Raw genomic sequence first — 25,242 nt, 5'->3', positions numbered from 1 at the left:
AGCTCAAGGGCATTCTTTTGCATTTTAATTTGTTTTTATTACCAAGGAAATCTTAGAAATGTATTTTACCTTGAAAGAATTTGCATTCTAATGAAAATTAGAAATATGTTCCATTGTTCTCGTGCTTAATGCTCCATCTACAGATGAGTACAATTGTCTGTACTCTGAAAAACTGATGCTGTTTAAGGATAACAAACTTCTCCCTATTCCAAACTGTCTGCTTCCAAAGTCATGCTGGACATCAATTTGTTTTCTAAATATGTACCTCTATGATGTCTTTAAGAGATAGTAAGTGCTGTTGCTATGGTGTGAGTTTGCCTCCACCAGGGTGTTTTACCTGATGGGGCAATGCTTTTGTTATCTAACACAATGTCAGAAACTGGGCATGATATTGTGTTATTGGGCAACCCAACAGACATTCATTACATTGCTCAAGCATACACATTTCTGAGCTAGTAGTTTGCTATTAGTTTACAATAGTTGGGCATGTTACTAGTCAAGTTTCCTGGAGATGGTGGTATACTGGAGGAGTCACTGGCTTGGTAGTCAAGAAGCTCAGGTTAATGCTCAAGGGTCATGGGTTCAAATCTCACCACAGCAACTTGATACAATTTACAAGGGCAGCACAGTGGCTCAGTGGCTCGCACTGCAGCCTCACAGCGCTAGGGACCTGAGTTTGATTCCGGCCTCGGACGACTGTCTGTGTGGAGTTTGCATAGTCTCCCTGTGTCTGTGTGGGTTTCCTCTTGGTGCTCTGGTTTCCTCCCACAAAACAAAGATGGGTTGGCCATGCTAAATTGTCTGTTGTGTTAGTCAGAGGGAAATGTATCTGGGTGGGTTACTCTTTAGAGGGTCAGTGTGGACTTGGTGGGCCCAAGGGCCTGTTTCTGCACTGTAGGGAATCTAATCTAATCATTCTTTAAATGATCCAAGGAAAAATTGACTCTGAAAAAACAATGAGATTTGGAGTCAACCATCCAGGTGAACTGAACACAATCACAATCACGCGCATTTAATGAATAAGAAACTAAACTAACATCAGTGTTAATCACTGACATATCTTGGTGTAACATAACAAAGTTTTCAAAGAGAATGACAGCAAGGCTCAGATACACTCTTATTTAATCACTCAATTATAACTAGTTTATTAATATGAATTAAACATAAAAATGCATTGAAATTGTTGCTGAGTTTTAATTATTCAATAATCTCTAACCTTGTAACATTGGTACAGATTTCCACACTGCAACAGGCCCGAGGCTGGCAAACTGTCCAAAGGAAGATTCCAAGAAAAATATTGGTATCCCAACAAGACCCAGCATGATTGAGTAGGGAATAAGAAATACACCTGGAAAATAGAATAAAAAGGTGAAACAGGGTCCATGGATGTGAATTCCCAACATACTCTGCAGTTTCAAGTGGATGGTAACAACAACTTTATACTAACAGAGAAACAGGACTAATCTTTAGAATCTCTCCTCATAAACAAACCCCTAAAATCCAGGTTATCATTCTTGTAAAACCATGTTGTACTCCCTCCAAGGCCAATATGTCCTCCCTTAGATGTAGTGCCCAGATCTTCCCACAGTACTTCAATTGTGGTCGAACCAGGGTTTTGTATATCTGCAGCATACTGTCCACATCCTTGTATTCATGTCCTCGAGGTGTAAAAGCCAGATTCCATGAGCTTTCTTCATTATTTACTGTACCTGTTTGTGGTACTTTAAAGGTCCATGCACCTGAAGCCCCAAGTCTCTTTTGGCATCCATTATGTTTAACTTGATGCCATCTAGGAAGTATCCAGGTCGATACTATATCGGTCAAAATGGATAACCACACACTTGCTTACATTGAACTTCATCTGCTACATTTTTGCCCAATTACTGAGTCTATCAAGAACCCTCTGCAATTTTATGCTGTTGACTACATTGTCTACAATGCCCCCTAACTTTGTGTCATCAGTATATTTGGATATATGATTTTCTATGTTATTATCCTTGTTGTCAATAAAAAATATGAATAATTGAGACCCGAACACAGATCCTTACGGGGACACCACTGGTCACATCCTGCAAATTTCAGGACCTACTCATTATCCTTATTTTCTGGCACCTGCCACTCAACCAATTTCTGAACTATATAAGTAATTTGCCCTCAATTCCATCAGCCTCTACCTTAGTTAATAAGCTCTTATCAGCAATTTATCACATGCCATCTGAAGTCCATACAAACAACAACCATAGACATTCCCCTGTCCACTATCTTAGTCATGGCTTCAAAAAATTAAATGAGGTTTGTCAGGCATGACCTACTGTCTCTGATTAACTGAAGAAATTTGAAGTACTCAGTTATTTTATCCTTAATTAGAGACACCAACCAGTGCCCCAGTACAGATGTTAGGCTAACTGATCTATAAATCCCTGATTTTCCTCTTTCGCCCCTGTTCTAAAGTGGAATAATGTCTGCAATTCTTCAGTCCAGTGGGACAACTCCTGTATTGAGGGAACATTGAAAGATTAGTAAGAGTAAGGTTCATTAGTAAGAGCAGAGTAGTAATCCCAGGATTGCTATTGGTGCCATTGTCTAGTGAAGCTAGGAATGGAGAGTGTGTGCAGCTAAACACGTGGCTGCCGAGCTGGTATAGGAGGGAGGGCGTCAGGTATGTGGATCTTCTGCGAAAGGTGGGGCCTGTACGGGTTGCACCTGATCTTGAGGGGAATCAATATCCTGGTCAGGAGGTTTGCTAGAGATCTTCAGGAGGGTTTAAACTAGTTTGGCAGAGGGATGGGAACTGGAACTATGGATCAAAGGATGTGGATGCTGGTGAACAGGCAGATACAGCATGCAGAGAGACTGTGAGGAAGGATAGGCAGTTGATAGGGCAAAGCTGCAGTCAGTGTGATGGGTCTATTTTAATGCAAGAAGTGTCAAGAATAAGGGTGATGAACTTAGAACATGGAGCTACAATGGAGCATGGAGTTTCTTGAAGCTACAATGTTGTGGCTATTACGGAGGCTTTGATATCACAGGGGCAGGAATGGTTGCTGAATGTTCCAGGATTTAGATGTTCAAATAGGAACAGAGATGGAGGTAAAATAGATGGGTGGGTGGCATTGCTAATAAGGGACAGTATAATAGTTGGAGAAAGGAAGATTGTCGGGGATGGTTTGTCCACTGAGTCATTATAAGTGGAAGTCAGAAACAGGAAAGGAGCAGTCACTTTATTGGGAGTTTTCTATAGATACCCAATAGCAACAAAGGCATGGAGGAGTCGATTGTGAGGCAGATTTTGACAAGGTGCATACGTAACAGGCTTGTGTCGGGTGACTTCAACTTCCCGAATATTGACTGGAACCTCCTTAGCGCAAATAGTTTGGATGCAGCAGATTTTGTCAGGTGTGTCCAAGAAGGATTCCTGATTAAATATTTAGCTAGGCCAACCAAAGGGGAGGCCATTTGGATTTGGTGCTTGGTAATAAACCAAGCCAGGTGACAGATCTCTTGGTGGGAGAACATTTCTGTTATAGTGATCACAACTTCCTGACCTTTACTATAGTCATGGAGAGGGATAGGAGCAGATGGTATGAGAAAGCATTTAGTTGGGGAAGTGGGAAATTACAATGCTATTAGGCAGGAACCGTGAATCATAAATTGGGAGTAGATATTCTCAGGGAAATGTACAACAGAAATGTTGAGGTTGTTTACGGAGAACTTACAGCAAGTGCGGGTAGGGCCAATCAGGGATAGTGATGGGAACTTGTGCCTGGAGTTGGCATTTGGGGAGGTCGTTAATGAATATGTTGTATGAGTATTCACTAGGGAGAGGGACCTTATTGTTTGTGAGGACAGCGTGAAACAGACTGATATGCTCAAACAGGTTGATGTTAAGAAGGAGGATATGCTGCAAATTTTGAAAAGCATGAGGATAGATAAGTCGCCTGAACCAGACGGAATATACCTAAGTTTGCTGCAGGAAGCGAGGGAAGAGATTGCTGTGCCTAAAGTGTTATGACACAGAGGTGAACCTCTCGCTTCATTAAACCAAACACCCAGAGAAGCTCACCTCACCTCATATTTCCAATATTTCAAGAAAATAACATCAATTCATTCTTTAACTCTAAAAGGGAACATCAAGCAACAAATATTCACAACACTAAGGCCCCTTTTCTCTTAACTGCTTAATACCTGCCTACAATGCTATAATATACTATTCCAATAAAACATTTATTAAAATTACATCAAATCAATTTCAAAACTTTTCAGTGGCTGTCATCTTTGGTGTCTTTCTTCTTCCGGCTGAAGACCTCACTGGATCATCTTCTTTCTTTTTACTGTTAAGATGTTTCGTATGAAAGGTACCTTTGATACAGAGTATTTCAATGTCTTGGGTCTCTCTCTCTCTCGATTGCAGTTGCTCTATCTGATTTTCAAAATGGCTGCCTTTTTCATTTTCCCCCAAAATTGGATCATCAGTTTGATGTTGGTAAAACAATAAATTCAAACTGGATTGGGTTTTAGTATCCTGAGGCATAATTTAAACTGTTTGTTTAAATTGGATTTGTTGCCAAAACAGCAAACAATTCAGGTTTCCATTTCACAGCCAAATGTTACATATTTTCAATTTTCCAGTACAGTCAGACTGCTAGTTAAATCATATGACAGGTGCTTGTAAGCTCTCAGTGCAGAACAGCATTCACTCTTTCTTAAAGGTACAGGACATTACAACAGAAGTAATGATCTTCACATGCTCACTGGCTACTGGAGTAGTACCAAATGATTGGAGGGTGGCAAATGTCATTCCCTTGTTCAAAAAAGGGGAAATGGATAACCCTGGGAATTACGGAGCAGTCAGTCTTACATTACTTGGTATTTGGATGATAGTAAAATGTAGGGTATGTAGGTTAGTTTGATCTTAGAATAGGATAAAAGGTCCGCGCAACATAGAGGGCTGAAGAGCCCGTACTGTTCTATGTTCTATCTGTGTATGACTGTGAGCGTGAGGAGTTAGAAGGGGAATAAAGTTATATGTTGATATTTGCCAGTTGTTCATCTGGGGTTGGAATACATTATCTCCTTATCTATTAATTTATTTATCAATCATAGATAGCAGTAGACAATCTTAAAGAATCACTGATTGATGATAAATTCAACCTTTACATTATAATATCAGTGTTTGGCACTTGTGCCTGGGAGATGATGTACAGACTTTGTGGAGTTAGGGGTGAGTTACTTGCTGCAATATTCCTAAACTCTGACTTGCTCTTGTAACCAGAGTATGAGTCTAGTTCAGTTTCTGGTAAATGGTAACCCCAGGCTGTTGACAATGGGAGATTCAGTAATGGTCATGATAATGAATTTCACAAAATAATGGCTGGCTTCTCTCTTGTTGGAGGGGGTCATTTCTGCCAATTGTGTGACATGAATGTGCTTGCCACTTGTTATCCCAAATCTACATTTGAACATGGGCTGCTTCAGTATCTAAGCAATTGTGAATGATGTTGAGGATTTGCAACCATGCACTTTCCTGGGGGCCAGAGAAGTGTTTGATCCTTGACACTCATTGATTCCAGTTTTGCTAGGGCTCCTGGATATCACACTCAGTCAACTGTGGCCTTGATGTCCACCGCTGGCACTATCTGGAGTAGAGTGGTGCTGGAAAAGCACAGCAGTTCAGGCAGCATCCGAGGAGCAGTAAAATCGACGTTTCGGGCAAAAGCCCTTCATCAGGCAGACAGCTGTATTCCTGATGAAGGGCATTTGCCCGAAACGTCGATTTTACTGCTTCGCGGATGCTGCCTGAACTGCTGTGCTTTTCCAGCACCACTCTACTCCAGAATCTGGTTTCCAGTATCTGCAGCCATTGTTTTTGCCCAGGGCTGTCACTATCACCTCCTCTCTGGAATTCAGCTCTTTTGTCCATGTTAGAACCAAGGCTGTAATGAGGTCAGGAGCTGAGTGGTCCTGGCGGAATCCAAACTGGGCATCACCAAGCAGGTTATTGCTGAGCAGGTGCTGCTGGATAGCATTGTTGACGACACCTTCCATCACTTCACTGATCATCGACTGATAGGGTGTAATGGGCCGGGTTGGATTTGTCCAGCTTTTTTATGTACGCAGAGCATATCTGAGCAATTTTCACAATGATGAGTGGATGCTGATGTTGTAACTAAACTCGAAGAGCTTGGCTAGGGGTGCAGCAAGTTCTGGAGCACAGACGTTCAGTACTATTGCCAGAATGATGTCAAGGCCCATAGGTTTTGCAGTATCCAGTGCATTGAACTGTATTTTGTTATCTCATGGAGTGAATCAAATTGGCTGAAGGCTGGCATCTGTAATGTTGGGGACAAGTAGAGAACATTGAGATGGATCATCCACTCAGCACTTCAGCCTTACCTTTTGCACTGATGTGTTGGGCTCTTTCATCATTGAGGATGGGGACATTTGTGGAGCCTCCTCATCCAATGAGTTGTTTAAATGTCTATCACCATTCATGATTGGATGTGGCAGGACAGCAGAGTCTGGTTCAGACTGATTGGTTGCTTAGCTCTATCACATGCTGCTTATTGTGTTTGGCATGTTTAGTAGCTTCACTAGCTTGACACCTCATGTTTAGGTATGTCTAGTGCTGTTCCTGACTCCCCAACTTCACTGTCCATTGAACCAGGCTGATCCCCGGCTTGATAGTAATGCTTGAGTGGGAGAGATGCTGGGCCATGAGTTTGCAGATTGTGCTGAAGTATGTTTCTGTTGCTGATGATGGCCCACAGCGCCTGAAGTCTTAGTTGCTAAATCTGCTTGAAGGCTGTCCCATTTAGCTCAGTGATAGTGCAATACAACAGGATGGATGGTATTCTGAATGTGAAGGTGTAACTTCATCTCCACAAGGACTGTGCAGTATCACTCATACCAATACAGCCAGCAGATTGGTGACGATGAAGTCAAGTAAGTTTTTCCCTCCTATTGGTTCCCTCATCACCTACCACAAACCCAGTGTAGCAGCATTGAATTTCATCAGCTATTCCCTGGGCCACTCTCCCAAACTGTCTAGATCCTTCTGCAGCCTCCCCACCTCCTCAGTACTACCTGCCTGTCTGCCTAACTTCGTATCATCGGTGAACTTTGCCAGAATTCTCCCTGTCCCTTCATCCAGATCATTAATATATAAAATGAACAGCTGTGGCCCCAACACTGAACCCTACAGGACCCCGCTTGTCACCAGCTGCCATTCCGAAAAAGAATCTTTTATCCCAACTCTCTGCCTTCTGTCAGACAGCCAATCCCCAACTTATGCCAATAGCTTACCTTGAACACCAGGGGCCCTCACCTTACTCTGCAGCCTCCTGTGAGGCACCTTATCAAAGGCATTTTGGAAGTGTACATAGATGACATCCACTGGGTTTCCCTGGTCTAACCTATTTGTTACCTCTTCAAAGAATTCTAACAGGTTTGTCAGGCATGACCTTCCCTTACTAAATCCATGCTGACTTGTTCTAATCTGACCCTGCACTTCCAAGAATTTAGAAATTCCATCCTTAACGATGGATTCTAGTATTTTACCTACAACCAAGGATAGGCTCATCGGCCTATAATTTTCCATCTTCTGTCTTGGTCCTTTCTTGAACAAGGGAGTTACAATAGCAATTTTCCAATCATCTGGAACTTTCCTGACTCCAGTGATGTTTGAAAGATCACATTCAGCGCCTCCGCTATTTCTACAACTCAATCCTCAGTCGATTGGCGAGGATGAAGTCAAGTATGTTTTTCACTCCTGTTGGTTTCCTCACCACCTACCACAGACCCAGTGTAGCAGTGAAGTTCTTTAGGACATAACCACCTTGATCAGTAGTGCTACTGCTGAGCCAGTCTTGATGGTCAATGTTGAAATCCCCCACCTAAAGGACATGTTGTGCCCTTGCCACCCTCAATGCTTCCTCCAAGTTTGTTCAGCATTGAGGAGTACTGATTCATCAGCTGAGGGAGGATGGTATGTGATAATCAGCAGGACCTTTTTGCCCCCTTTTTAACCTGAAGCCATGAGACTTCAAGGGTCTGGCATCAATTCTGCAGACTCCCAGGGCAACTCCCTCCTGACTGTTCACTAGCTAGATAGGATGTCAGCTGGGCAGGAGGTCAGATTGACAGTAGAGGCCAGCGGTCAGTTCTGTCGAGGATGTGGAGTCACAGACAGACAGGACAGGGAAGAAGGCTTTTGGCATACTGGCTTTCATCAGTCAGGGCACTGAGTATAAATGCTGGGAAGTTATGTTGCACTTGTACAGGATGTTGGTGAGGCCACATTTGGAGTATTATGCTCAGTTTTGGTCTCCTTGCTATAGGAAGGATGTTGTTAAACTGGGAAGAGTTCAGAAGAAATTTACAGGGATGGTGCCAGGATGCAATGGTCTGAGTTATAGGGAAAGGTTGAACAACCTAAAACTTTTTTCTTTAGAGCTTAAGAGATTGAGGAAGTTTCTTATAGAAATGTATAATATCATGATAGGCATGGATAGAGTGAATGCACTCTGTCTTTTTTCCAGAATTGGGGAATCGAGGACAGGAGGGCATCAGTTTAAGGTTAGAGAGGAAAGAATAAAAGGGACCCTGAGGGGGGACATTTTGACGCAGAGGGTGGAATGCATCTGGAATGAGCTGCCAGCAGAAGTAGTTGATTACATTAACAACATCAAAAGGTATTAAGACAAGTACATAGATAGGAAAAGTTTAGAAGGAAATGGCTAAGTGCAGCGAAATGGGGTTAGCATGGATGGACAGTTTGGTAAGCATGGACCAATTTGGACCAAAGGGCTTGTCTCCATGCTGTAGGACTCTATGACTCTATGTTAATGTTGGGTTGGGTTCGGTCACATTTGACTGATGCAAGGAGTTGCTAGGTAGATGTCAATTCAGATCTGATGGATGTGGGGGTTTGGAGCGGGTCTGGACATGGCAGGGGTGTTAGATTTAATAATCTAACTTTCCTGATTAATTATTTTATTAAATTTCCGATGTAAATAGAAACTTTTGGAGTGTTCCAAGAATCGGAGAATTGTCTAGTGGAAAATCCAGTTTCCTGGGCAATACCATCAGAGTGTGCTAGAATGGGGATTCCACAGAATATTCATGGTGACTCATCGTCGACACCAAATAATGACTGGCCTGTGTAAAATCCTTGACTTTATATCATTATTAGATTACTTACAGTGTGGAAACAGGCCCTTCGGCCCAACAAGTCCACACCAACCAGCAACCCACCCATACCCCTTTGCCTAACACTACAGGGAAACCCACACAGACACGAGGAGAACATGCAAACTCCACACAGTCAGTCGCCTGAGGTGGGAATTGAACCCAGGTCTCTGGCGCTGTGAGGTGGCAGTGCTAACCACTGTGCCACCGTGCTGTCAGCTGGTTTCTCTGATAGCATGATATCCAGACTCAGTCTCTTATGTTATGGTGGATAATATATAAGCATTGCTGCATACATACATTGTTGGAGGCAAACTAAGATCGAAATGAAGATAAGTAATAACTGTAATCCAGGAGATAATGAAGTTCATCGATGACTCACTGTGAGATTGTAAAGTAGGTACAGCAACTTTGTTTGAGCTAGCACCTTATCAATGGGTATTCCTGATAAACTGACCAAAATTACGTGTTCAATATTGCGATCTATCATGATGTCCGTGTATTTCTGTTGTAAGTAAAGTCTAACAGTGACGTGAATACTCTCTGCAGTACTTTTCTTTTACTTACTGTGGGTTTTTACATTGGTTTTAGGAGGTTTTTTATAGAGATGCTTTGAGGGATATTGAGGTCTCTCTTGGTCAGTGTTTACTACAGTTATGTGTACCTCTTGATTATCTGGAATATTTGATCAATTGCACACTCCTGTTCCAAGAGGTGCTGGTTAATAAAAATGTTTGCTTTATTTATCAGCAGAAGAGGCCAATGTTTGAGGAAGGCTTTTGCTGAATGCTGATGCATAACACAATATAGTTTCTGAAGAAATCAACTGGTAATAGTGTCATCAATAAATTTCATAGAAATTCCCAGTGTTGGAAATATATGCACAGAGCTCAAGACCTTTAAAAACTGACAAAAACAAGTTTGTGCTGGCAGAGGAGTAAAAACGAGAAGCAGGTGTTGGGATCGAACTGTGAACAGAGACTGGGTATTCCGGAGGCAACTACAAAGAAATGACTATCTCGTGGGAAACATTGCACCTGAGACAATTAACCCAAAACCAAACAAATCCAGCCCCAAGACAGCTTTCATACCTCTGGCCACCCAGCCCATACAAGATCCGACTCATGGAGACAGTGTGGAGCCAAGAGGGTTACCATAACAACCACCCCACATCCAACAGCAATCAAAACCGTTAAAATCTTGTGTAAAATTTGGAAATCTAATCAAGCCAGTCAAGGCCAAAAAGAAAACCTCGACAAGACCTCGAGATTAGCCTGACGATTTGGAAGCCCCACAACTGCAGGCCCTGATCTCACATCGCCAGAGTAGCTGAACCAAAAAACAGGAATATGGAGAATGTGTTTTGTAAGACAGACAGCAGACCTCAATGACCATCAAGGCTGATCATGCTAAAAGGAACTAAGACCGTCAAAATGTGAAGCATCAACTATTCTGACCATCTCTGTAAGTCCTCAGGCCCAACTGAGGCGAAAACTGAACTCAACAAAACAGCAGAAATAAAAAAAAACCCAAGTACTCAACAGGTAGATCCAAGTACTCACGTGCCTAACCCAGCATCAGCGGACTCAACGCAGACTGAGCAGTTGCCTATCTAGAAGTCCCCTACCACATTCAGAGTACAGCAAGCCAGAGCAACTGTACCAGGCCAATTTCAAAACTTCATTCAAAGTGGTGAGCATAATTCCAAGACCCCAGAGTAGTAACTTAGTCAGTAGTGTGAGGTGGATGGAATGAGTGTATTATGGTATTAAATAATAGTGTATTTTAAATAACACTGTATTTTAAATAATAGTGATTTGTTGTGTTATCTTGTCTTGGATTAAGTTAGCTTTTTGTGTGTTGTTGATCTACCTGTTTCCTGTATTGTTGTGTTACTTCTTCTGTACAACAATAAACAGAGATTGTTTTGCCCTGAAACATCCATCTGCTGCCTTTTCATTACATGCCAATAAGTAAAAGGTCCAGTGTCTAGAAGCAGGGGTTGGAAGCAATTTGAACCACTTAGAAATCAGAACTGAAAACCAAACCTCTACACATCTTAGCTGTAAGTGTCAGATGCCAGCAATCTTCTCTGTCTCTCAATATCTGATGTCAAATAATGTTTATCTGGACAAGTAAACACCAATCATTCGATATAGTAGCCATCACAGCTGCTGGATCTAACTTCAAGTGATGCTTTCTTCATTTCAACAATAAGGAACTCAAGGAATTGATTCCATGAGCATACGACAAAGACTGATTGAAACTTTATTCTTTTGTTTTCTATCCTTGTTTTAATCTTAACATCTGTCGATATTGCTGACAAGGACTTTATTATCTTAACTCCAAAGGAATCTTCCATAAAACTTGTAATGAATCAACCTATGCCTATTTAAACTGAAAATGTGGTCTACTCTGACTTGAACTAGACAAATGAAAAAGGTGCTACATGAGTTTTATTAATCTACTGTTTATTGAGAATGCTGGGAACAATCTGGGTCTTAATGACATTCTGTTGTGTTTTTAGAATTATTTCTGTTATAGGAATTTAGCAATATAAAGTATTTAAAGGTATAAAAGTATAATGCCTTTTACTCCTGATGAAAAATGGGCCACAGATTCAAACTACAACCTGTAATGAGACAATCTGATTTGCTCAAAAGTCATTTGAATTAATTTCAACCACCACTTTGCACTTTAGTATTTAACTGTGCCATGTCCAGACTGTAACATTTCTAACCCCTGCACAATTGTTAGGATGTCAGAAAACACACAAGACCAGGCTATAGTCCAGCAGGTTTATTTAAAATCAGAAGCTTCTGGGGTTCTGCTGCTTCATCAGGTGAAGGTTAAACCTGTTGGATCATAACCTGGAGTTGTTGCATTCTGACTTTGCCTACTCCAGTCAAACACCGGCACCTCCACATCAATTGTTACGATGGGAAGCACTGACAAGAGCAATATCCAAGCCAACAGTCCTTAAAGGTCATTGAAATGCTCCCTCTGCATTTCTATCCCCTTAATTCAAATTCCAGACAGTACCTCCTCCATTTTTGTAAGCCAGGTAAGGGAATCTCCAGACATTGCCTAGACCCACAGCACAGCCAATCATCGAGAGCAAATAGTCAGTCTTCGAGGACCAGTTACCTCTCTTCACATTTTCATCATTTCTGTTCACTGCTGGATTGGCAGCACTCTTGGGGCAAAGAAAGGAATTGACTGAATTAGAAAGTAGATTTTTTTTCAATCTAAACTTAAGCACTTAGTTCAACTCTTCCCCACTGTAAAAACATTTCTTCATTCCCCAGTTAACAGCAATCACTTAGTAGTTTGGAAACAAGACGGATGACTGCAGTTCACAAAAGCTAAAATCCCCAAAGAATCAGCACTTCTCAGGATTTTACATGAGTGTAATTTCATGTTTTGCTAAAATACTCACTGTATCTATTGGAGAGTGTGTTTTCTGTTCATTCTGTGAGAATTCAGATAAAGCCAACTCCCTCTGGTCCATCTTCAGACAGCCATGAATACTTCCTTCGCTTGCTCAGGAGCTGGATGTAAACCTTAAGGAGCAAATCTTGCCTGAAGATGTTCTATCTTTCCAAAATTCCAGGACTGTCATTAAGAACTGTTCAGCCTTTCACCAAGTAAATGACTGGTGAGAATGACAAGATGTGCCCAAAAGGGCAAGATCTAGTTGCTCAGGTCTGGGTGATGTCCACATTTCCTGACTATTTCTGATGCAATCTCCACACTAAAAATAATAGAATTTCAGGTTTGTTTCAGAATACTCAATGTCAGAATATATCTATTTTGCATCACATATTTCTCACCAATGCTTTGAAATGAGGAGGTCACACAATATAGAGAGAGGCCATGGCATGAATCAGCGTCTGCAGCTTTCACCGTGGGGTGGCTGTTACTCTGCAGCTACCTCAATGTTTCCAATTGACCAGGAATCTCTCCTACTATCCCTGCCTGCCATACAATTATCAGAAAGATTCAAAGATTGACTATTGAGTGACCATTCAGATTGAGGCTGAATGCAGCGCCAATATTTTGAAGTCTTGAGATTTCAAAGGACTTTGTCAGAGTGAACCAGACACAGGGGATTTGCTGTTGGGAAAATTAAAAATCCCATTCAGTTCCCTCACAGTCAGCTGGGGTACCATGACCAGGGCCTCCAAGCCCTCTGTTTCTTCCTCTACCGATGTTCCCAACAGTACCCTTCCATCGACACTCTCATTCATTGGGTCAAACTGCTCCTGACCCTTAACAATTTCTCCTTCGAATCCTCCCACTTCCTCCAGACCAAAGGGGTAGCCATGGGCACCCGAATGGGCCCCAGCTATGCCTGTCTCTTTGTTGGCTACGTAGAACAGTCCATCTTCCGTAATTACACCAGCACCACTCCCCACCTCCTCCTCCGCTACATTGATGGCTGCATTGGCACCATCTCGTGCTCCTGCAAGGAGGTTGAGCAATTCATCAACTTCACCAAAACATTCCACCCTGACCTTAAATTTACCTGGACCATTTCTGACACCTCCCTCCCCTTCCTGGACCTCTCCATCTCCATTAATGACGACCGACTTGACACTGACATTTTTTACAAACCTACCGACTTCCACAGCTACCTGGATTACACCTCTTCCCACCCTAACTCCTGCAAAAATGCCAGCCTGTATTTCCAATTCCTCCGCCTCCGCCATATCTGCTCCCACGAGGACTAGTTCCACTACAGAACACAACAGATGGCCTCCTTCCAATTTCCCTTCCTACGTGGTTAAAGATGCCCTCCAACGCATCTCGTCTACATCCCGCAACTTTGCCCTCAGACCCCACCCCTCCAACTGTAACAAGGACAGAACCCCTCTGGTGTTCACCTTCCACCCTACCAACCTTTGCATAAACCAAATCATCCAATGACATTTCCGCCACCTCCAAACAGACCCTACCACCAGGGATATATTTCTCTCCCCACCCCTTTCCGACTTCCACAAAGACCATTTCCTCCGTGACTACCTGGTCAGGTCCACGCCCCCCTACAACCCACCCTCCCATGCTGGCACCTTTCCCTGCCACTGCAGGAACTGCAAAACCTGCGCCCACACCTCCTCCCTCACCTCCATCCAAGGCCCTAAAGGAGCCTTCCACATCCATCAAAGTTTTACCTGCACATCCACCAATATCATTTATTGTATCCATTGGTCCCGATGCGGTCCTCTCTATATTGGGAAGACTGGACGCCTCCTTGCAGAGCACTTTAGGGAATATCTCTGGGACACCTGTACCAATCAACCCCACTGCCCTGTGACCCAACATTTCACCTCCCCCTCCCACTCTGCCAAGGACATGGACGTCCTGGGCCTCCTTCACCGCTGCTCACTCACCACCCGATGCTTGGAGGAAGAATGCCTCATCTTCCGCTTCGGAACACTTCAACCCCAATGTATTTATGTGGACTTCAACAGTTTCCTCATTTCTTCTTCCCCCACCTCACCCCAGTTCCAAATTTCCAGCTCAGCACTGACCCCATGACTTGTCCTACCAGCCTATCTTCTTTTCCATCTATCCACTCGACCCTCCTTCCTGACCTATCACCTTCAACACCTCCCCCACTCACCTATTATACTCCAAGAGACCAATTGTGTTAGAGAATTCCCTAGTCTGAGGTATATACAGGCATTTTTGTGGCCAGCAGCAAAAAATCAGAATGGTGTGTTGCTTCCCTGGTGCCAGGATCAAGGATGTCTCAGAGAGGGTGCAAAATGTTCTCAAGGAGGAGGGGTACCAGCAACAGGTCATTGTCCATATTGGAACCAATGACATAGGAAGGGGAAAGGTTGAGATCCTGAAGGGAGGTTACAGAGAATTAGGCAGGAATTTAAAAAGGAGGTCCTCAAGAATAGTAATATCTGCATTACTCCCAGTGCTATGAGCTAGTGAGAGAAGGAATAGGAGGATAGAGTAGATGAATGCATGGCTGAGGAGCCAGTGTATGGGAGAAGGATTCACAGTTTTTTTGGATCATTAGAATCTCCTTTGGGGTAGAAGTGACCTGTACAAGAAGGACGGATTGCACCTAAATTGGAAGGGGACTAATATACTGGCAGGGAAATTTGCTTGAGCTGCTCGGGAGGATTAAAACTAATAAGGTGGGGGTTAGTGGGGTGGGACCCAGGGAGATAGTAAGGAAAGAGGTCGATCTGAGATGGGTACAGTTGAGAATAGAAGCGAGTCAAACAGGGCAGGCAGGGACAAGATAGGACTAATAAATTAAACGGCATTTATTTCAATGCAAGGGGCCTGACAGGGAAGACAGCTGAACTCAGGGCATGATTAGGAATGTGCGTCTGGAACATCCTAGCAATTACAGAAACATGGCTCAGGGATGAGCAGGACTGGCAGCTTAATGTTCCAGGATACAAATGCTACAGGAAGGATAGAAAGGGAGGCAAGAGAGGAGGGGGAGTGGCATTTGTGATAAGGGATAGCATTACAGCTGTGCTGAGGGAGGATATTCCTGGAAATATATCCAGGGAAGTTATTGAGGTGGAACTGAGAAATAAGAAAGGGATGATTACCTTACTGGGATTGTATTGTAGACCTCCTAATAGTCAGAGAGAAATTGAGAAACAAACTTGCAAGGAGATCTCAGTTATCTGCAAAAATAATAGGCTGGCTATGGTCGGGGATCTTAACTTTCCAAACGTGGACTGGGACTGCCATAATGTTAAGGGTTTAGATGGAGAGGAATTTGTTAAGCGCATTACAAGAAAATTTTCTGATTCAGTATGTGGATGTACCTACTAGGGAAGGTGCAAAACTTGATCTACTCTTGGGAAATAAGGCAGGGCAGGTGACTGAGGTGTCAGTGGGGGAGCACTTTGGGGCCAGCGATCATAATTCTATTAGATTTAAAACTGTGATGGAAAAGGATAGATCAGATCTAAAAGTTGAATTTTTAAATTGGAAAAAGGTCAATTTTGACAGTATTAGGCAAGAACTTTCAAAAGCTGATTGGGGGTAGATGTTCGCAGGTAAAGGGACGGCTGGAAAATGGGAAGCCTTCAGAAATGAGATAATGAGAATCCAGAGAAAGTATATTCCTGTTAGGGTGAAAGGAAAGGCTGGTGGTATAGGGAATGCTGGATTACTAACGAAATTGCGGACTTGGTTAAGAAAAAGAAGGAAGCATATGTAAGGTATAAACAGGATAGATCGAGTGAATCCTAAGAAGAGTATAAAGGCAGTAGGAGTATACTTAAAAGGGAAAGCAGGAGGGTAAAAAGGGGACATGAAATAGCTTTGGCAAATAGAATTCAGGAGAATCCAAAGGGTTTTTACAAATACATTAAGGACAAAAGGGTAACAAGGGAGAGAGGAGGGCCCCTCAAAGATCAGCAAGGCGGCCAGTGAGCCTGAAGTCGGTGGTGGGCAAGTTGTTGGAGAGAATCCTGAGGCACAGGATATACATGTATTTGGAAAGGCAAGGACGAATTAGGGATAGTCAGTATGATTTTATGCGTGGGAAATCATGTCTCACAAACTTGATTGAGTTGTTTGAAGAAGTAACAAAGAGGATTGATGAGGGTAGAATGGTAGATGTGATCTATATGAACTTCAGTACGGTGTTCGACAAAGTTCCCCATGGAAGACTGGTTAGCAAGGTCAGATCTCATGGAATACAGGGAGAACTAGCCATTTGGATATGGAACTGTTTCAAAGGTAGAAGACAGAGGGTGGTGGTGGAGGGTTGTTTTTCAGTCTGGAGGCCTATGACCAGTGGAGTGCCACAATGATCGGTGCTGGGTCCTCTACTTCTTGTCATTTACATAAATGATTTGGATGCGAGCATAAGAGGTCTAGTTAGTAAGTTTGCAGATGACACCAAAATTGGAGGTGTAGTGGACAAAGAAGAAGGTTACCTCAGATTACAACAGGATCTTGACCAGATGGGCCAATGGGCTGAGAAGTGGCAGATGGAATTTAATTCAGATAAATGCGAAGTGCTGCATTTTGGGAGACCAAATCTTAGCAGGACTTATACACTTAATGGTAAGGTCCTAGGGAGTGTTGCTGAACAAAGAGATCTTGGAGTGCAGGTTCATAGCTCCTTGAAAGTGGAGTTGCAGGTCGATAGCATAGTGAAGAAGACATTTGGTATGCCTTCCTTTATTGATCCGAGTATTGAGTACAGGAGTTGGGAGCTCATGTTGCTGCTACACAGTACATTGATTAAGCCACTGTTGGAATATTGCATGCAATTTTGGTCTCCTTCATATCGGTAAGATGTTGTGAAACTTGAAAGGGTTCACAAAAGATTTACAAGGATGTTGCCAGGTTTGGAGGATTTGAGCTATAGGGAGAGGCTGAACAGGCTGGGGCTGTTTTCCCTGGAGCATCTCAAAGTGTAACATCTATCGCTAATAGGGCCTGTGGTATGGGTCTAACCCATACAGATGTAAAAATCTCGTTGGCTTCAATCTTATTGGCAGAGGCTTAGTTTTCTCAAGTCTTAGTTCTTTCCCCCCTACTCCTACAGCAGTTCTCCGCTATCCCTCCAAAGGTAAATTATGTCCTTCAATCAAGGGTAAACATGTTAGTTCTGCACTAATGTCAAAAAGGCAGTCAACTTTCCTATCACCCACCCCATCAAAATATAGCAGCTATCCAAATGGTTCTCGATGGCCGTGAAAATAATGGGCTCAAAGATGGTGATGGGTTGCTCTAGTTTTTTATTAATGAGTTCTTTTATCTGAAGTTAAGTACAGCGCTGGAGCTGTTCCAATAACATAAGATGCTCGTTCAAGGACAACCTCTCCCATCCAGACTCTTTCTTATCCAGTTTGGGGGCCTGTTTTGTCAGTATTTCCCTTTTCTAAGTTGCACCTTTTAGCCAAATCACCCTCTTTTCCACAACTGTCGCACTTCCCTGGGTTTTTCTCAGTGTTAGGAGCCTCTATGGTCTGCATGGCTCTGAGCTTCAATTCTATATTTGCCCCCAGACGATCAGCTTCCTCTATTACTTCACCACAAGTGGGTGAGCTTTTATCCAAATCATGACATTGTACTTTTAACATCTTAGCTAGTTCAGGCTGTAAGGCTGCTCCGAAAGCAGCCTTTATAGGACCAAAGTTCGTCCTCTTTCTCTGGATTGTTATGAGGAGCGAGACCAGGAAGCTTGATCCAGACATCAACAAATCTTTCTGCAAAGTTTTTAACATCTTCACTTCCATTCTGTTGACATGCAGGTTTTTTACTCCAATCAGTTTTAGATGGTCCAAATTTTTGCAGCCAATTGTGGATTGCCTGCCAACTGTGATTTAAAGTCTGTCCTTCCTGTCCCATGTGGTTGTTAACCGTGCAGTACAATGTTTGTCCTGCAATGTTCCCCATTGTGGCAAACAAGATTAGAACTCCATCCATAGACTGTCAGGTAGATATTTTCTTGAGTTTTTCTAACCCTTTCCATGTTTTCATACCTCCCCTCATCAGGTGTGGCAATTCTTTGGGCCTACTTTCAACTCGTTTGTCTCATGGATTAAAATTGGATAAATTTATATCTTATCCCAAACCTCTCCCTCAATCTTTACTTTTCTTCTCTTCTGTCGTTTCCTCCATACAGGCCTCATAACAACAGGGGGTGCCTCTTATCTTCTGAACTGATGGATGTGTCAGAACTTCCCTCAGGGCAGTGGGCACCACTGATAGTACGAATCTTATCTGGGCCATCACCTGGAGGGGCTGGTTGAGGCAAGGGTTTTGGAACAATGGGGCAATCACATAGGGAGGAGGTGATGTGTGTGACGTAGTTTTAATTGTTCTAATTCCTTTTGAGTTTGTGACAATTCTTTCTCTGTGGTTTTTAATTCCTCTCAAACAGGTTTTATTTCCTCTCTTAGACTATGAATTTCTCTATCATAATTCAATTTTTCAATTATTTCTTGTCTCTATCTGAGTTGTTGTATTACACAGAGTGACCAGCAATTTTTTTTTCTTATTTTTATATGGGTAGTCTTTCCCCAGACCCATTTAATATCATCCAGGGACCACTGCCCATGGAGGTTCCATACTTTAGACAAATTTTAGTCATAGTCGTAGGATGGTCAAGTTGTTGTTCAATATGTTCCCTGAATTTCTACAAGACTTCATCCACAACAATGTCAGGTGGTGCCTGACCACCTTTAACTTTGGTAGGTAGTTCAAATTTAGACATTATCCCTGGATTTCAGGTTAGATTTGAACCAAAATAGACTCTCTAAAGAGTCAGACAATGGCTCTCCTTTTTCTGTCCTATGTCTCAGATCGAAACTGTCTAGTAGTTTCAGATCGCGTCAGACAGGGAAAATCTCAGACCACCACTTCCCCGCTTTGGATGTTTATTACATGAAGAGTCCTTACCTCTCGGTGACGATTAGATTGAAATGATTTTCAAAACCTCTTCCCCTTTATCCTTTTGCGATCCTGCTGACTACGCCTAGTTGTTGGATACTCATGTCCCCGATAGTAGGAATAACCAGGCAGGGATCTACACGATGTTTTCTTGAAATCTTTATTGCAGAAGCATGGTGTTAATGGTACATAGCAAGGTGATGCAAAGCAGATCTATCTGTATTTGCCTCACATTCTTATACTTTATTTCTCCATTCTATGCTCTCTTGCTTACCCAATCCTTAGTGTCCACTTATCATCCCATTTACTTCTAACCAATCACATTTTACATGTCCAACCACAAGACGTTTCTCGTTATTCTGTAGTTATCTGTTAAGCTAGGCATGACCAAAACTTGCTCATCAACATCACTTGTTCCTACTGTAATTGCCAGATGTTTCCTTTAAGGATAATTCAGCAACCAGTTTCATGCCTGCGGCTAATGTTTGAATTCCGATTGTCTCAACACAATAATGTCTTTCCTTTACCCTTCTCAGACTTACCCACACGAACTCTGTTGTATCCCACACAGGGGCTCCCCAATTTCAGAATGTTGGACTTACAAATGTGAGTAATTATGAACATGATCCTGTACTGATTTTCAAGTTTGAAGACCTGACATTTCTTACACTTATGAATGGCTGCTTCCCATTGTCCTGAATTGTGCTAATGACATATAAACTAATTGACCTGGGAGCTGCCTGTATATTCCTCTCTTACCATGTCTGTGCTTTTTGATATGCCATTAATTATCACAATTGATTCCTTGACACCACTAGATAGTTTGACACCCTTTGCATTAATATTGGCCCCAGTGCAGTTCAGACTATCCCAATGGTACAGCTGCACCTTTCCCTAGTGCAAATAGCGCACAGGTCAGAGTGCATTTCTCCCACACCAGGCTTTCAGCAGTATACTTGTCTTCCTCATTGGATTTGGCCTATGCTAATTTACAGGCGTGTTAGGTAATCATCCAAAGGTTATAATCTTCAAATTCTGTAATTTGCTGTTACCTACACAGACCATTACCACTGGACCCTCCCCCTATCTTTGAAAATAGTTTTTCCACTCTGAGTAGATATCTGAAACCCTGGTACAATGGCAGGCAAAATAGCCACCTAATACTGAAGATTTGTGCTCCAGAATTTGCCGCTCCCCTAGCCAAGCTGTTCCAGTACAGTTACACTGGCATCTACCCAACAATGTGGAAAATTGTCTGGAAATAAAATGCAGGACAAACCCAGACCGTCCAGTTATTGCCCCATCAGTCTCCTCTTGTTCATCAGTATAGTGATGGAAGGTGTCATCAACAGTATTATTAAACAGCACCTGCTCAGCAATAGCCTGCTCAGTGACGCCCAGTTTGGATTCCACCAGGGCCACTCAGCTCCTGACCTCATTACAGCCTTGGTTTAAACATTGAAAAAAAAAACTGAATTCCAGAGGTGAGGGCAGAGTGACAGGCCTTGACATCAAAATTGTAGCTAACTGAGTGTGGCATCAAGGATCAGAAACAAAACTGGAATCAATGGGAATCCAGGGGCAAACTCTTAGGTGGTTAGAGTCAAACCTGACACATAGGAAGGTGGTCATGGTTGTTGGAGGTCAGTCATCTCAGCTCCAGGACACTTATGCAGGAGTTCCTCAGGGTAGAGCCCTAGGCCCAACCATCTTCAGCTGCTTCATCAATGACCATCCCTCCATCATAAGGTCAGAGGTGAGGATGTTCGATGATAATTGCACAATGTTGAGCACCATTTGCGACTCCTCAGATACAGAAGCAGTCCATGTTTAAATTTAAGAAGATCTTGATAATATCTAGGTTTGGGCTGACAAGTGGCAAGTAACATTGACCACCTCCACTAAAAGTCAATCTAAATACCACCCCTTGACAGTCAATGGTGTTACCATTACCAAATCCCCCACTGTCAACATCCTGGGGGTTATCATTGACCAGAAACTTAACTGAACTTACCATATAAAAAACATTGGCTACAAGAGCAGGTCAGAGACAAGGGATACTGCAGCGAGTAACCCTGACTTCCCAAAGACTGTCCAATATCTACAAGGCACAAGTCAGGAATGTGATGGAATACTCCCCACTTGCCTGGATGAGTGCAGCTCCAACAACACTCAAGAAGCTTGACACCTTCCAGGATAAAGCAGTCCACTGATTGGTATTACATTCACAACCATCCACTCTCTGCACCAATGATGCTCAGGAGCAGCAGTTTTTACGATCTACAAGAACTATTGCAGAAATTCATTGAAGATCCTTAGACAGCACCTTTCAAACCCACTATCAGTTTCATCTCAAAGAACAAGGGCAACACCACCACCTTCAAGATCTCCTCCAAGCCATTTACTCTCCAGTTTTGGAAATATATTGCCATTCCTTCACTGTCACTGGATCAAAATCCTGGAATTCCCTCCCTAAAGGCATTGTGGGTCAACCCACAGCAGGTGGACTGCAGCAGTTCAAGAAGGCAGCTCACCACCACCTTCTCAAGAACAACTTGGGATGGGCTATAAATGTTGGCCCAGCTAGCGACACCCACATATCCCACAAATGAATAAAAAGAAGTGAGATAACGAGAGTTCAGAGTTCGTGTTAGAGTTAAAAGTAAGGCTGGTAGGATTAGAGAACAATAGATGAATAAAGATATTGAGGTTCTAGTCAAGAAAAAAAGAATCATATGTCTGATAGAGACAACTTGGTTTAAATAAACTTCTTGAGCAATATAAAGAGGGGAGGGGCATTCTTAAGATGGCGATCAGGAAAGCAAAGAGCAGAAATGAGATAGCTTTGGCAAATAAGGTTAAGGATAATCCAAAGAGATTCCACAGGTTTATTGGGAGAACTAGGAAGGGTCATGAAAAAGCTTTAGTGGGTAAGGTTAAGGATAATCCTAAAGCGTTCTACACTTATGTGAGGAACAAGAGGATGGCCAAATTGAGGGTCAGGCCGATCAGGGATAGTGAAGGGAACTTGAAGGGTCCTTAATGAATACTTTGCTTCAGTAGTCACTACTGGGAGGGAACTTGATGTTTCAGAGGACAGCATGAAACAGATTGATATGCTAGAATAGGTTGATGTTAGGAAGGAAGATGTGCAGAAAATTTTGAAAAACATAAGGATAGATAAATCCCCTGGTCCAGACAGGATAATTCTTAGGTTACTACAGTAAGTGAGGGAAGAGATTGCTGCACCTTTGCTGATGATTTGCCACTGGAATTGTAGCAGGTGATTAGAGGGTGGAAAATACTTGTTTGAGAAAGGGAAAAAGGATAATCCTTGGAATTATGTCAGTGGTGGGCAAATGCTGGAGAGTGCTCTGAGAGAGAGGATTTATGATTATTTGATTGATTGATTGTAGTTTGATTAGAGACAGTCAGCATGGCTTTGTGAGGGGCAGGTCATGCCTCACAAACTTATTGAATGCTTTGAGGATGTGATAAAACACATTGATGAAGGTAGAGCAGTGGATGTGGTATACATGAATTTTAGCAAGGTGTTTGATAATGTTCCACACAGTAGGCTCATTCAGAAAGTAAGGTGGCATGAGATACAGGGAAATCTGGCTGTCTGGATATAAATTGGCTGGCCCATAGAAGACAGAGGGTGGTGATAGATGGTAAGTATTTAGCCTGGAGCTTGGTGACCAATGGTGTTCTGCAGGGATCTGTTCTAGGACTCCTGCTCTTTGTGGTTTTTATAAATGACTTGGATGATATGAAAGTTGGTAGAGTTGTGGATTGTGTGGAGGGTTGTTGTGGGTTGTCATTGATAGAATGCAGAACTGGGCTGATGGAGTTCAACCTGGAAAAGTGTGAAGTGATTCACTTTGGTGTACCATGCTTCTTTTTCCTAGGGATGAATTTCTGTTGTGTTTCCAGAAACTCCTACCATCGCTGTTCCACTGTCTTTCCTGCTAGGCACCTCTCCCAGTCGATTCTACCCAGCTCCTCCCTCAAACCTCTGCAGCTGCCTTTATTGGGCTATAACTTCAACAGATGAACCACATGTAGCAATAACTTCGACAGATGAACCAACATCTAGCTGAAGAAATTCCTCCTCATCTTAATTTTCAAAGGTCATCCCTTCACTACGAGGAAGCATCTTCTCTACATCCAATCTATCCAGGTTTTCAGTATACCGTAAGTTTCAATGAAGTACCCCTCATCTTTCTAAGCTTCATCCATACTGACCCAGAGTCCTCTACCACTCCTCATATGTCAAGCCCTTTGTCCCCAGGATCATTCTTGTGAACCACTCATGTGAAATAACCCATTAATGTGTTGGATCTTTAGTTTGACCATATCAATAACCAATCAAAATTTAAGTGGCATTAGTAGCTGATGCACAGATTTGCCAGTCAATAAAATGAGACCACCGTGGAGATTTCTCACTAAAAGAGGCTGTCAAGTTTGAAATCTTTTGAAGACAGAAACTGCTGAGCTGTTTCTCTGTCTGTGACAGTGCGCTGCACTCCTAGGACTGTACCTGAGAGCCAAGTTAAATATATTGTTGGATATAATTTCAGTCATCTCAAAAAAAAAGACCTTAGATTATGTACAAGATCCATAGCAAGTATGACACCCTTCTGCCCTCTACTACCCTCGAGGTAATTAGGGATGGACAATGAATACTGGTCTGGCCAGTGATGTATCCCTTGAATAAATATGCAAACAAAAATCTCATTTCAATCTGAACTGCCCTGCTATAAAGCAGCACTGCAGAATGGGAGCTTGTACATGTCCAATTGGGATCTCTGATGAGGAACAGGAGGGATACCAATAGCAACAGCACAAGGACAAACAGCAGCAACCCTCTCGACAGGCACATCCCTCTCCATCACACAGACATGGTGGAGACAGAGACCTAGTTCCAAGGGGGATATATGCCTGGCAAAAGGTATGTAAGTAGAGGATTGGCTTCCTCAATTGACAGATAAATAGTGCCTTGCAACAGTCAGACCTCTGTGCCATGTCTTTGCTGATATCTGCAGTCTCCTGGAAGAAAACCTCTTTCTAATGGAGTCAAGGTAGGTATGTATTATCAGTGTTGTCTAAGGTTAGTACAGCCCTGAACAGCTTCACGTCCAGACTCCTGCAGGATTTCAGTCAGCTGACCAAAAGTACATCTCTCAATGTGTGCTATACTATAACTGTCAAAGATGTTACTTTGATTCTGATGAGGCAACTGAAATTCTATGGATTATTGTCGTGTACGTACATGACCTTCTGCCAGTTTGGAGAAGTCTGATTGGATTCCAATGTAGAATTCAATTCCTTTAGAGGCTCCCTCCAGGGTAAGCCCTCAGATCAGGAGTATGGTCAGAATCACATAAGGTAATGTCGCAGTGAAATAAACCACCTGAGCACAGAATAAATTATTAGATATTCCCATATTCCCCATTTAAAGTATTCAACTTAACTGAATATTAAAGCAATAGGATTTTAATCGATGCAGAGAATGAAACAGAATAGAATTAGAGGAATAATAATCAGCTGGAGTACATATTTGAAACTGAGATAGGTACTGTAACTGAAATTAAATCATACATTATTTTTCTAAGATATGATATATACTCATGAAAAGTTATATGTCGAAGGGTA

The 25,242-nt window shown here is 42.5% G+C and overlaps 1 protein-coding gene across 1 annotated transcript in view; it reads right to left on the bottom strand.

The window, feature by feature from the left end:
• The window catches only part of LOC132820015 (sodium- and chloride-dependent neutral and basic amino acid transporter B(0+)-like), a 113,357-nt gene that overhangs the window by 44,425 nt on the left and 43,690 nt on the right, over window positions 1-25,242 (bottom strand). The window contains exons 4-5 of the mRNA XM_060831942.1: window positions 12,229-12,382; window positions 1,217-1,348 (exon numbers count right to left, since the gene is read on the bottom strand). Coding sequence (XP_060687925.1) covers window positions 1,217-1,348; window positions 12,229-12,382 — 286 coding nt within the window. The remainder of the gene's footprint in view (window positions 1-1,216; window positions 1,349-12,228; window positions 12,383-25,242) is intronic.

The sequence above is a fragment of the Hemiscyllium ocellatum genome, chromosome 11 (genome assembly GCF_020745735.1).
Source record: "Hemiscyllium ocellatum isolate sHemOce1 chromosome 11, sHemOce1.pat.X.cur, whole genome shotgun sequence".
In the NCBI taxonomy this organism is placed as follows: domain Eukaryota; kingdom Metazoa; phylum Chordata; class Chondrichthyes; order Orectolobiformes; family Hemiscylliidae; genus Hemiscyllium; species Hemiscyllium ocellatum.
The sequence above is the reverse complement of the archived record's forward strand: the minus strand, read 5'-3'. Positions and strand labels throughout refer to the sequence as shown.